This window comes from Rana temporaria, chromosome 8, assembly GCF_905171775.1.
Source record: "Rana temporaria chromosome 8, aRanTem1.1, whole genome shotgun sequence".
NCBI classification, from domain to species: Eukaryota; Metazoa; Chordata; class Amphibia; order Anura; family Ranidae; genus Rana; species Rana temporaria.
In genome coordinates, this window is record NC_053496.1 from 137,019,602 (window position 1) to 137,034,511 (window position 14,910).

A 14,910-nucleotide genomic window follows, 5' to 3' on the forward strand; every position below is an offset into this window, starting at 1 on the left:
AAATGGCTCAGATGCTGGTGGAAAGCAAGAGGAGGAGAGACAGGAAATTGCATTTTCAAACCTGGATTACTGTATTTTGGAGGTAAAAAGGAAAAATTAGGTAAGTGATATTTAAATGCTCTAGCTTACAGCAATCAATTGATCTAATAAAAAACAAACCTTTAGTGTTCCTTTAAGGCCACCAGTCAGGTCTCATTTGTGTCCTTGGGACTTAAATTTGGTCTTGTCGGTTCTTCAAAGACAAACAAAGGCTATATACTCCACTAGGAGGGTATCGGAATTGGCAGCTTTTTCTTGTAAAGAGCCTTATTTGGTTCTTCACAAGGACAAGGTGGTGTTGAGACGCCATCCAACCTTTTTGCCTAAGGTTGTCTCAGACTTCCATCTGAATCCAGATGTTATTCTGCCATCCTTTTGTCCAGATCCACATTCTGCGGAAGAAAGATTATTGCATTCTCTGGATGTAATAAGAGCAGTCAAGTTCCATCTAGATGCTACTTCTCATATACGGCAAACTGTTTTTTTTTGTTTGTGCTGCTAGAGGGCCCTAGGAAGGGCCAGGCGCGTCAAAATCTACTATTGCTAAGTGGATTTGACAAGTTATTATTCAGGCCAATGTTTTAAACAAGAAGGATTCTCCTTTTCGTGTGAGGGCGCACTCAAATAGAGCAGTAAGTGCTCCTTGAGCAGTGCTTCACCAGGCCTCTATGGCTCAGATCTGCAAGGCTGCAGCGGCATGCTATTCCATCCGGTTTGCTTTTAGTTGGACCATCATTTATTTTTCAACAGGACAATGACCCCAAACACACATCCAGGCTGTGTAAGGGCTATTTGACCAAGAAGGAGAGTGATGGGGTGCTGCGCCAGGTGACTACCTCTTGAAGCTCATCAAGAGAATGCCAAGAGTGTGCCAAGCAGTAATCAAAGCAAAAGGTGGCTACTTTGAAGAACCTAGAATATGAAATATATTTTCAGTTTTGATGCCTTCAGTGTGAATCTACAACTTTCATAGTCATGAAAATAAAGAAAACTCTTTGAATGAGAAGGTGTGTCCAAACTTTTGGTCTGTACTGTATATGTTCAAGTATGGGATACTTATTGCTTGCTACAAAAACCGAGCTACTCACCGTATGGGAGGGGTTATATAGAGGGGAAATTCCCTTGGAATTAGGGTGTGCCAGTGTCCAATCACCTGGTGGTGAACTATATAACCCATGATGTAAAGAAAATAGCTCTGTGTCCCGTGATGTACTCCAAGAAAAGGATTTTACAGGTAAGCTGTTTTTCATGTTGTACTTAAAGTACAACTCTACACAAAATAGATTTTTTTGCCTTGTAAATAAATGTGCATGTATAATTTTGTGTTTATGTCTTAATAGCAGGTAATTTCTACAGTCTACAAAGTATTTCATGACTATGTTTCTCTCCATTTGCAATAGGGGCATAAATGTTTAAAGTGCATTTAAAGCCAAAACTTTTTTTCCCATCCAAAAATAAAAAAATAAATAAACATAAACATTCTAAATTGACATACACTTTAATTTCAAGACATCTATCAATTTGTGTTTAATCCCTTTCCTCTATGCAAGTATTGAATATGCATTATGCCCCTTTAAACAGACGCAGTCAGTCCGGGTGGAACCCACTCTGTTTACATTGCTGGAAACCAGTTTCCCAATGGATTTGTTATGAACTGTTGCTGTATTACTTCAATGCAAGTTTTCTATTGCACCTGACTGTGTAAATTATTCCTGTTGCATCACGCTGCACCAATATAGCAAGAGAAATTGTTTCTATTACAAAGCTTTAATAAAGGCATGTCCGAAGTCTATTCGAATTATTTTTCCTGTAGGATGAATCTCTGTTAAGGGCAACACTATATTGTGGACATATATTATCAAGACTGAACTTAGCCAAGGCTTGTGTTATGTCAATAGAATTTTAATTTGAAAAGTATTTCTACATATATTATATGCACACACAATGTACAGTATATATTATCCTACAACTATAGTGTTCTTTTCTATACCTAAAAAAAAACAAAGGACAAAAAGAGGCACTTGTTCAATCCAATGCTCAAATTCGATGAGTATGAGGAAAGTCCCTGAGCATGTCTTCTGGGAATTTGTAAGATGCTTAGTGGTGTTGATAATTACATTCTTGACTAGTTCTAAAGTAAAGATCTTAAGTGATATTCTTTTGCAATCTTTGTTTATTTAGGTGCTTTGTTAAATCCTCTATCCTCAGGTCTTTCAGCTGCACCAAGTGCTCCAGGCGCTGGACTTTCATCTGAAGTATCTGCCAAGGACATAGATAAAGTTAGCCATCCTGCAGAGCCTTAATCTACACAGCAGAATATATGCAATTTAAGTTTATGAATCATGGAAAACTTGTACAGTACGTGGAATTTTGATCAGATCATTCATAGAGTAATATGATAACTTGTTTTTTCATTCTTAGAATAAAGTATTTTCTTACCTCCCAAGGCATTATCAATATGTGCTAAAGTAATTATGTGATCCGTAAATATATCCAGCTAGACTTTGTCTGCAGCACTAAAATGAGAACCAGTCATAGCTCCCTCTGTTGCACAAAGGATCTCATATCATTTGTCCAAATAACAGTCCAGGAGTGTAGATAAGGAAGGGGTAGGTATGTGGGTCCTAATCCCCCTCCAACCTCATCCAGAATGTGTGCAGCAGCAAGACTACCTGCCTTCTATAGGACCGGTAGTAGTAGCAGCACTGCTAACTAGTCCTGCCTGCTGGCTGCCCACATTTGCAATGGCGGAGGTAGTTGAGGCAGTTGTGGCTACTGGTCCCACCCTCTGCCAACCCCTGTTGGTGTGGGGGAGACTCAATCGGAACCTGTGACTCAGTCAGCTGCTCTGCGATGACTGCCCCTTTTTAAACTGAGCAGGCCTGGGTAAAATCAGAAAGTGAATAAAACTTTTTTCATATTCTTCACTGACAATGTGTGTGTGTCGGGCACTTAAAAGCACTGCCACTGAACACCAATGCAGGAAAAATAGGGGTTAAAGTAACATTGAAACCTCAGCATGTTTTAGATTAACAGCAGAATAAAATTCACTAAATGACCACATTTTGGAGAGTAAACACACCAAGGTACTTTTCAAGAGGCATTCTGAAGATTTTTTGCCACGTTTTTGGAAAATGCAGAAAGAAATTTTTTTTTTTTTTTTGCACAAAGTTGTCAGTTGAATAAGATATTTTTCACACACAACATTGGCATATTTAGAATTACACCCCAAAACATATTCTGCTACTCCTTCTGGGTATGGTGATACCACATGTGTGAGGCTTTTTCAGTGTTTGGACTGATTATGTACTGGATAGCTTGTGTATCACACAAACCAACCAATCAAATCAAAACCAATGAACTGTAATGGTCGCCTCTGTAGGAGTTGTCAGAGAATATAGCTTAGTATAGAGTCACCTATAGCAGTCCCTGTTCCAATAAACCAAGCAAGCTTTGAATGAAAGCATTTATTGTACTACTACTACTACTACTACTACTATGATCGCAATGATTGGTCACAGCGATCATATGGTACAGGGCCAATGACACTGGCCCTGTAGCCTGATCTGTAATCCGCTGTGTCTGATCACAGATCGGTCCCTCAGGGAACACACAAGATGCAAGAGCGGGAGGACATGTGGGTACATCCTCCCAAAACGGTGCGTGTCCTGCCCAGCCATTTATATACAGTGACCAGGAAAGATCCTCTGGGTGATCAATGTACATTTAAAAAGCAGTGCAGCGCTAAACGTAAACTAAAATCACATGAACAAGTCGAAGATTGTAGAATACGGAGGCCAAGAGGTGTTGACAGTGAAGAGCAATCAGAAAGAGGAAAAGGACTCCTTAGGCAGTGAACAGGGTGCTTGAAATACAAACAGGTACTAGTGGAACTGTACAGTCGGCCGGAGGCTGCTATCAGGGCCTTTGGTGTCTGTCCCATGGCTTTGCGCTGGGGAGGGGGACGAGGCAAGGTTGCCCGCTGTCCCCTCTACTCTTCGCATTAGCCATTGAACCCCTGGCTATAGAGATTAGAAAATATAGAGATATAGAAAACCCACGCACACTCTCTTCTATGGCTTCAGGGGACTCAAATAACTTCAGCCAGAAAGCATTGAATTTCCAAGGAGCACTAGGGAGCTCAGTGGGCTGGGAGACCACCAAATGCACTATTAATGAGGAATGATCAGATACACTACGGGGCCTATATTCCATCTTGGATATGTACTGGAGCATGCATGCGTTTCCCCCCCCAGGTCAATCCTAGACAAACTACCATGAGACTTAGAAAAACACGTATATTGTCTAACCCCCAGGTTCCGGTGTCGCCAGCCAGCCCACCTCTTGCAACAACCGCGCCAGGGGGGTTCCCCTGGAGAGGGCAGAGGCTCCTATGGCCGGATGTCTATCCAGCGTGGGGTCCAAGCAACAATTGAAGTCTCCAATCACCAGCAGTGGCACCTCCGGACTACCATCCACATAGGAGATCAGATGTAGTCACTTTGCTTTTGCTGATACACTTTATTTACAATTTTTCCACAGAAGCCCTATGGGCCCCTATTCAGGACATTTTACAACCACAGGTACTTATTGGGGATGAAATCTCTATTGATGCTCACTTCTTTTCTGTTCACCGCTGTGCTGCTGCAGTCACCGCCACCTCGGTTTCCGCAAATGATGTTGCCATAGTGCCTCCAGCTACTAATACTACCCATGTTATTGAATACTGTTGCTTACTTATAGGTAAGAGGGATTAAGTTGTGGTTCCCCCTCTTCCTGTCATTTTAGTTTTTATATAATTTGGTATTTATATTTTATTACAAACATACCTATATTGCATTTGCTCCTGATGAGTAGTGATTGAGTAGTGTTGCTCGCGAATATTCGTATTGCGAATATTCGGCTCGAATATGGCATATTCGAGTATTCGCGATATATTTCGAATTTCGCGGTGAATATTCGCGATTCCGAATATTCACATTTTTTCAATTTTATTTTTAAAACAGATCACATCCTATCGACGTCTAAAAACATTGCTGGTATGATTAGAGACCCTGGGCCGAGTAGCTGAGGCGATCCTTTTATGTTGCCGAATTTAAAAAAAAAAAAATTGCGAATTTTCGCTAATGCGAATGCGAAAATGATTGCGAATTTTCGATAACTGTGGTAGGAGAACTCTGATTGTCTCTGATGCAAAAGGGGGGGGGGCTTTGTGTATGTTTCTGTTATTAATATTTGTATGTTTGATATTTTTTTTTGTAAGAAGGAAAAAATTGCGCATACCTTAAAAAAAGGGGAGAATACAGCAGCAACTCAAAAATGTCATACAACATAAATTAATACAAGACAGAAAATGGAGTCGCTCTACAAGAATAAAAAATATGTCTAGTGACAAGACATGTGGGCAAATTATAAAATAAGCAAGCGCAAATAACTTGCGAAATACACAGTGAAACAAATATATAAAGAAATATAGTCCCAATAATAGAAAAATAATCTTTCATAAAAATGTCTTTGATATGTGAAGTGAAAAAAAGTCCAAAGCATGCAGCATGAACGTGTTCAATCTTCAAGGTGTTTGATTGACAAACGGCTGTGACAGATGGATAGAGTAAAGAATCACCACCAATGCAAAACACTTTTTATTTTCTATTGTAAAATATCAAGAATATTCTGAGCCAATCAGCGTGCTCCTTCTGCATTTGCCGAATATTCGCAATTATTTTGTATTGTAAAATATCAAGAATATTCTGAGCCAATCAGAGTGCTCCTTCCGCATTTGCCGAATATTCGCAATTATTTTGTATTGTAAAATATCAAGAATATTCTGAGCCAATCAGAGTGCTCCTTCCGCATTTGCCGAATATTCGCAATTATTTTGTATTGTAAAATATCACGAATATTCTGAGCCAATCAGAGTGCTCCTACAGCATTTGTCGAAATTGCGCAGTAAATATCGCATTCGCATTTTGCGAAATTTCGAAAAAATATCAAGAATATTCTGAGCCAATCAGAGTGCTCCTACCGCAGTTATCGAAAATTCGCAATTATTTTCGCATTCGCAATAGCGAAAATTCGCAATTATTTCATTTCGATAAAATATCACGAATATTCGAATTTAGCGAATATATCTCGAATATTCGACTATATATTCGAGATATATCGCGAAATCGAATATGGCGTATTCTGCTCAACACTACTGATGAGTGGAAGTTATCCACGAGACGTGCGTAAAGCTATATACTAATTTATTGTCACAGCTACCATGTGTTTACTATGAGACTACCTTGAAGAAATTTGAATCAATTTTATATTACCTTGTGTGCAATCAATCATGTCTATATGCAAGTTTGGGCTACATTTAATACATGTTAATATATATTATTTACTAATGCCCTTATTTATTTTCCCCAAAGCATACCCATTTTTCCTCCGTGTTCTTTGTTCCTAAGATTTTATCCCAATTATTATATTCTAGCAAGGATCATAGTTTAGGGAAATGAAAAAAGAAAGCATTCACATAGCCTTATCCGTAAATAGTTATGGAAATACAAAAAAAGGGGATCCAAAGGGTAGCCCCAAGTCTGACTTTAATGGCACAGTAAACAATAGGGATATAGAAAAATAGTAGTTTCTATTAAAACATAAACACATACATGGTATACAAATGGACATAAAGAGAAAGTTTCAAAACCATATACATGGAGATACATGATATATGATGTGAGCCCAAGTGCATTTTAAACTTTCTCTCTATGTCCTTTTGTATACCACGTATGTGTTTATGTTTTAATAAATACTACTATTTTTCTATATCCCTATTGTTTACTGTGCCGTTAAAGTTCGACTTGGGGCTACCCTTTGGGTCCCCCTTTTTTGGTATTTCCGTAGTTTAGGGAAGTTGGCTCTTTTGAAACTTAGTGTCCTATTTGTGTGATCTATACTAAAACTAATTGACCTTTGATCGCTGTTTCCTAAATTCCCCCATATTTCAACACCCGTGATCAGGTCTGTATGGTTGGTAATCAATAGGTCTAGTAATGCTTTGTTTCTAGTTGGTGCATTTACCATTTGACCCATGAAATTGTCCTGCAAGACATTTGGGAACTGGTGAGCCTTAGATGAATGCACGGTTCCTTCCACCCAGTCTGTGTCTGGATAATTAAAATCCTTCATTATAATGACAATTCCCATTCTTGCCACTAATCCAAATTGTGATAGGAGGCATGCCTCCACCTCCTCCCTCTGGTTAGGGGGCCTATTGCATACTCCCAGTATTACTTTCCCCTCAGATCTGATACCTTCCATGCTTTACACTTCATGCCCACAGGTACAATCATTACTCCCCTCTTTCAAGCCTATCACTATAGACAAGGTTGCTAAACTACTTGCTAATGTCCAGCTAACCACCTGCCCTCTGGATCCTGTTCCCTCGCAAATGCTAAGTTCACCCTCTGGCTCTATTCTACACTCTCTAACCCACATCTTCAATCTCTCCCTCTCCTCTGGCTTCTCCCCCAACTCTCTAAAACTGACTGTTCCATATTTAAAAAGCCCTCACTGGACCCAACCAATCTTAAACAATCTACGCCCCATCTCCTTTCTCCTCTTTTTATCCAAACTCCTTGAACGTCTGGTCTACAACCGACTGAGCGACCACTTTGCTGAGAATAGAATTCTTGATCCCCTTCAGTCTGCATTTCGTCCCCAACACTCCACAGAAACTGCTCTCCTAAAACTAACAAACAATCTACTAACAGCCAAAACCAATGGACACTATTCTGTACTCCAACTGCTGGACCTTTCTGCTGCGGTTGACCACCCCCCTTAACAAAAAACTCCACACCTTTGGTCTCCATGACTCTACTCTTTGCTGGTTCTCTTCCTACTTATCCAACTGCACCTTTAGCGTTACTTACAATTCTACTTCCTCCTCTTCTCTTCCTTTCTCTGTTGGGGTCCCCCAAGGTTCTGTTCTTGGACTTCTCTTATTTTCAATCTACACCTCCCTGGGTCAGCTGATAGCCTCCCATGGCATCAAATACCATCTCTACGCTGACAACACCCAAATCTATTTCTCTACCCCTCAACTCACTCCCTCCATCTCCATCCTCCGCAACATCAGCAACACAGCTCTTAATTCACTTCCTGGTCATCTCTCACCTCGACTACTGCAACTCTCTTCTCTCTGGTTTACCTCTACATAGTCTTTCCCCCTTCAATCCATCATGAATGCTGCTGCCAGACTCATCCGCCTTACCAACCGCTCAGTACCTGCTACACCTCTCTGTCAATCCCTCCACTGGCTTCCGCTCACCCAACAAATTGAATTAAAAATACTGACAAATACTTACAACTTAGCCCCCAGCTACATCACTAGCCTTGTCTCAAAATACCAACCTAATCGCTCTCTTTGTTCCTCTCAAGACCTCCTGCACTTTAGCTCCTTCGTCTCCTCCTCCCATGCTTGCCTCCAGGACTTTTCCAGAGGCTCTCCAATACTAAGGAACTTGTTACCCCAATCTGTCTGATTATCTCCTACTCTATTAGCTTTTAGACGATCCCCATAAAACCCTCCTCTTCAGAGAAGTCTATCCTACCCACAACTAACAACTGTATGTCTATTTTCTCCATCAGCTCATCCCCCACAGTTATTACCCTTTGTATCACTTGACCCTCCCTTCTAGATTGTAAGTTCTAATGAGCAGGGCCCTCTGATTCCTCCTGTATTGAATTGTACTGTAACTGTACTGTCTCCCCTGATGTTGTAAAGCGCTGCGCAAACTGTTGGTGCTATATAAATGCTATATAATAATAATAATACTGCTTAGGCTATTTACAGCAAGAAAGGTCTCGTATCTATGTATATCTAAAAAAAACTTTTAAAACACTATAGACAAATGTATAATAAACAAAATAGACCTGAGGATTATGCACAGTTAAGGAACATATAAATTGACTTTGCAATGACCACATCCCTGTGTCGTCTAGGTTCTGGGTGGCAGCTGAGTCTTCAAATGACAGACCAAAAAGTACCCACTACCATGGGATCTGTGCTTTTCCTTTCCCAAGCAAAGACAGAAAGCAGTCCTTAAATACAGGCTGTCCACTTTTTCCCTCTTTTGTGGTATAATGTCCTTTTCCACAAAGGCAGTATTTTGAATTTGGAACTTTTACCTTGATGTGGAGCATTATATGTTAACAAAACAGTGGTGGATTGCTTGTTATGCAAATGTTATATGTGGAGATGAGAAGAGGACAGACAAGAAACATCTGTTTTATCTAAGAAGAATCCTTTAGTTTTTGTTTTAATGCCACAAGGCGTCTGTTACACACTGCAGGACTCCCCAATTATTGCACAATATCTTATCTGAACATACCCTGTTCTGTGTATTTTTTCATTCCCCCACAAATCTACAAGAGCAACCTCAACAAAGCATTACATTTATCCATGGAATAGCTTACATCTGGCATAAGTTGGATTACATATACAAAGCATTCTCTTTTTTTCTGTAAATAATTCATGTTGAATCTGTTTGAAAGAGATATAAGCATATACATGACAGGTAATGTGGAGGATGCTAAAGGTGTTATGGTTGGAAAGTATGGGATATATGCATTCCTTACCACAACAGAAACATTCTCTGCATGTCTAGCATGTGTGTGGTATCTGAAAATCATTTTCTGAACCTTGTGAAGCTAACCTGTTGTAGTAGGGCATGAGACACAAAAAGCAAAAAATAAAAAATAGTTTATAAAAAAACAGCTAAAAGCACTTGATTAGTCTATGGAACTTAAAGCTGTCTAGTTATAAAATAGTGAAAGGGGCTTTCACTAAACATTCTCTGTTGAAGAATACATTTTTGTCATTTTAAAACACAGACCTGTATTTGAGAAAATGTTTAGGGGGTCTTTATTCAACCTTACCATTTATGTAACTATTTGTAAAAGCCATATTCACTCCTTTATAAATAGGCCTGTGTATGTCAAGCTCCTTTCTCAAGCTCTTGAGGAGCATGCAGTCTCCCTGGTGCTCTTCCTACTGGGCATGCTCCAAAGCACACCGCGGCTTAGTCACGTCATCCGGGTCGACGCTGCGTTCCAGCGTGAGTTCCAGCCCTCGCTTTGAGCCCTTCCTTCAGAATACCATCCAGCTGGCCGGAACAGCTACTGCAGATGGCGGACTGCTACAGCACGGGGTTATGAAGCCCATACACCCACTGACGTCCCTTGGATTTACTTTTCCTGTGACATGAACATTTTTAACCAATTTCATGTGAGTTATTTACTTTGAAGGTGTTGTAAAGGTAAATATTTTTTCACCTTAATGCATCCTATGCATTAAGGTGAAAAAACATCCAGCAATACCGACCCCCCCCCCCCCGAGCCCCCGTTTATACTTACCTGACCCCTCAAAAGTCCCGCGCTCCCCCCTGGCATCCTCTTCGCCGCTCAGCCTGGCCGTTGATTGGCTACACTGGATAGATTGAAAGCAGCGCAGCCATAGGCTCGCGCTGCTGTTGATCACATCCAATGACGCGGCGCACCGGGGACGGGGCCGAGTGATACAGTGAGTGGCAATAGCCGCCGGCTGTATCACGGGAGCGTGCCCACAGGAACTCAACACCACGTTCGCTCGCTTGCATTAAGGTGTTGAGTCCTTGCGAAGGGGAGCCAAGACAGCCGCCGAGGGACCCCAGAAGACCAGGTTCGAGCTGCACAGTGGAGGTATAACATGTTTGTTATTTAAAAAAAAAAAAAGAAGATAACTTTACATCCCCTTTAACTCTTCTAGCGGTATTCTCAAGTGAGAATAACTAGTCTAAATCTACTAGTCCATCTAACTGTGCTTTCTCCAGACAATGCTGCTGTCCAAGGGTAAAGGCTGGTACCATAGGTGTGTGGAGCCTATTGCATTAGGGTGTGCACCCCAAAGCTCAAACAAACACTACCGACCACTCACTATGTTTATTCAGAAAGGGAAGGGGTCAGTAAATTACATATTTACCGTCCCCTTCCCCCATTCATCCTAAAACATCCCGCAGCATCAGCCGCTGGGAGAGGAGGGAAGCCAGCAGCGGGTGCAGCGGGAAGGGGGGAGTTAGGGTAGTAGGGGGTATCTATGCTGCACAAGGTGATTAGGATGTGCCTGGGCACACCTGGCACATCTTGTGCGCACGCCTATGGCTGGTACACACTGGCTGAATATCATGCGGTTCAACAGAAACCGGCCAACATTGGGCCAGTGTATATTGAACAGGCAAGCTAAATGCCAGCGCTGACCGGTGTATTCTGGCAGGACATAAAAGCTTAGTGAGGAGATTGATGTACTAACATAGAATAGTTAGTACAGTGAGCTCCTTGTTTTTTTTTTATTTGTCCCACTCGGTTGAATGGAAAAAAACTGCCTGTGTGTGTACTAGGCATAACTCCTGGCCACACAAAGACCAGAAGTGTGTAACTGGCCAGATCACCGGGTGAAAATAAAGGCAAAAAAGATTAAAAAATAAAACAAATGCAGCCACAACATTTAAGGACTGATAAACTGCAATATATTAGTTATTATTATAGTATTGGGTTCAATACGACGTCAATAAAACTGTACAAAGTGGTACATCAAATATTGTGAAAAATGTATTTAGGACGTACATATACCTTTACTTTAATCTTATTATGGTGCAAAGATAATTTATGATTTCATGTGGGAAGTCAATTTTAAATACTGAGAGTGTTGTTGTCTATGCTGTATCACATCTATACCTCTAAACACCAGGATCAATAAAAGAGTTTCTCGGCAAAGCACATCTGCTTCTACGGCTTCTTCTTTCTCATTAGAAGGTACCGTTTCACATTATGAAAAATGCATGCTTAATCTCATTTAAAGCATTGCATTCAGCATATCCTTGAAAAGCTTCTCAGGGAACTCAAGACACATCCAAAAAACTTGGATGCTTACATCCTGTTCAGTGCCAATCAAATTTATCATTCATGTAGTCGTATTTCGCTTAATAAGCATCCATCTTGTGTCCAAATCTGCCAAAATTATTTTCACTCAAAGTTTGAAACTACATTTATTATGCTTATCTAAGTCACTAAAGAATGACTCAGAAAGCAGGAACTTGTGTAAGGATGGCTGCAAATGTATGCTAACCTTCTTCCTGCCTGAGTAGGATGTGAATCAGTAGTTTGTGACAAATTTCTGCTTGCTTTTCCTATATATTTCTATGTTGTGGCATAAAGTCAGACTGCATGAGGGCAAAAGTCTTTTCCTGTAGCCTGACCTAAAACTGCTTGAGAGGAAAAAGTCAATTTGTTGTTATCTTGTTATTAATTAGTAGCTCTGCTGTAACCAGTGGCGTCTCCAGCTTTCATATTTAGGGGGGGCACATGGGGGGACAGGGAAAAAAGTAGGGGGGCCAACTATAAAATGCAATTTTATATATATACAATATATACAATATATATATAAAATCTCCTGGGGCCCTTTACTATGATCCCACAACGGGTCCTTTTACATGTTCTGCAGTGAGCTCCCTTCCTACTATACTGGGGCCCCCCAGGGTGGCAGAAAACAAGAGATATATGTCACCAGCACACCAAGAAAATATAAGGGTCCAAAGCAGTGGGAGAACTTTCAGGGTTGCAAAGGTTGTCTTGCCACCGGGGCCTGGTGTTCTGCCACTGTGGGGATCCCCAGCTGTCCTGTCCCTGCTATTGACAGCGCTGGTCTGGCGTCTGTCTCCTTGGCAGGGGCGGCAGTCTATTAGGACCTAGTGCTGGTGACATTATGGGTGCATGCAGGGGAAGGCTGGCACTATTGGTTATAGAGAGGCGAGCCCCCAGCTGGTCACCTAGCAGCAGTAATGCTGTATAACCTTCTCTGTTGACATGCTGATCGGGATGTGATCCAGGTGATGCTCCCAGTCAGATCTAATAAATACAGTATTTATTAGCATCAAGAGTACAACCACATAAATATATTCAACCGTATGATCAGCAGCCATGTGGGCTCTATGCCTGTAAAGTGTGGGCTTTGATCAATAAAATCACTGATATTTATGACTAGGATTTGACTAAGAGCATCACCTGGATTGCATCCCGATCAGCATGTCAGAGAAGGGTCCACTGCTGCTAAGCAACCTGCAGGGAGCTCAACTGTCTACAACCAATAGAGATGGGCTCGGGTGTGTTTGAAATCCCACATGCCCGATCCCGCCAGGAAGCCGACACTCCACAGTGCTAATCACAGGCAGTGAGACATTTCCTGATCTGTGCAGCTGCAGACCGGGAAATGTCTCACTGCCTGTGATTAGCGCTGTGCAGTGTGGGCTTCCTGGCAGGCTCTGGCATGTGGAATTTTGAACATGCCCAGCCCATCTCTAACAACAAATTGTGCTGGCCCTCCTGTACATCAGCCCCATAAAGTAACCAGCTCTGGGTTCCAATGTCCTGCCGCCGCTGCCATGGAGACAGAGACCAGCGCTGTGAATAGCCGGGACAGGACAGTAACTCTGGTTGTTCCAGCACTGGTCCACACTGGGACGATTCCCCCATCCACCTATAATGTGTAGATGGGGGAATTGGATCATTTCTTTTTTTTTTTTATTCAACCTAATAGTTGAATGAAAAAAAGTGATCAATGTATGGGCTGCCTAAGAGCTAAGACCAGCCATAGACAGTTTAAATCTCAGCTGGTTCAGGAGGAACTGGCTGAGTTTTGAACCATTAATGAGCGGATTCTCTTATGATTATCACCAGTGGTTGTTGTATAGAATACAATTGCTGGGCAGGAGGGATATTCCCGTCAGCACTGTTTGTGTTGATGGGGGAATCATGCAAGTTTCTTTCCTGCAATCTGTGGATGTAGGAAAAAAATTTGCATTGTATATTACCTGCCTAACTGAAAGTGAAAGTGTAACAGAATGGCCCGTGACACCCAGAGACTTTTGAAGGATGGGGTTTACTCCTGTGCCAGCGTCACTATGCCCTTTTGGGCATAGGGTGACTGAGAAATGATAATGATAAATTACATGGGATGGGACATTTCTGATAATTCATGTTTTGCAGGATATCTTGAAATATTACAAGTTGTTAAAGTCTGACTCCGACAGGTCAATAGAGTGTTTTCATTCAATGGGGGGACACATGCTTTTGAGGTGTTAATTGAGTCTGCTCCTAGACATTCCTTTGTGTGATGCTAATACTGTTTTGTGTCCATTGTGCTAATTAGGTCTGCTCCTAAGACCTGTTCATTGTGTATGCTAATGACACTGTTAAGATGTGGAATGTGACTTGTCAAGCTGTAGTAATTAACCCCTCTAAATGCGGAGCCAGACCGTCTGGGTAATAAGTAGTAATTAACTCATCGGAATGTTATTATCTAAAATAATGTGTATGAAGCCCCCCCATTGTGTGATGTGTGGGTGGAGTGTGTCTTTGTCCCTGTGATTAACTGTAACATGCTTGTACTGTATATAACAAAGCTAAGTTACCATTAAAGGATTCATTCATTCGTTTTGGAGCCAGTACCAGAGCTTGTTTTGTCTCGTTTATTCTGGGAAATGAAATGGGTCGTGTCTGATGTCTGTCGGACTGTCGGATAACCTGTCGTGGGGCGATGGATTGGAATATCGTAAACGGTGGTGACCGTTACAGAAAGTAAATTGTGAATGTCTTGAAAGAACAGGAGAGGGGGAGGGAGACAGATGGGGGAGAGAAGGGATAGAGATAATGCAGTTCAGTGATTACAGTGTACTGCAGTCTGCAGTGCACACACATACCCACGGTCCAGGCTAGAATCTCAGGCATCATTCACACACATGCTGCTGATTTTCATATTTCCTGAACACACATCCCCTCTCTTCAGATACA

At 41.5% G+C, this 14,910-nt stretch overlaps 1 protein-coding gene across 1 annotated transcript in view; it reads right to left on the reverse strand.

Moving 5' to 3' along the window:
* Positions 1–1,920: 1,920 nt before the first annotated feature.
* The window catches only part of LOC120909097 (sperm flagellar protein 1-like), an 84,539-nt gene continuing 71,549 nt past the window's right edge, over positions 1,921–14,910 (reverse strand). Inside the window, exon 7 of the mRNA XM_040320749.1 lies at positions 1,921–2,298. Coding sequence (XP_040176683.1) covers positions 2,185–2,298 — 114 coding nt within the window. The 3' untranslated portion in view covers positions 1,921–2,184. The remainder of the gene's footprint in view (positions 2,299–14,910) is intronic.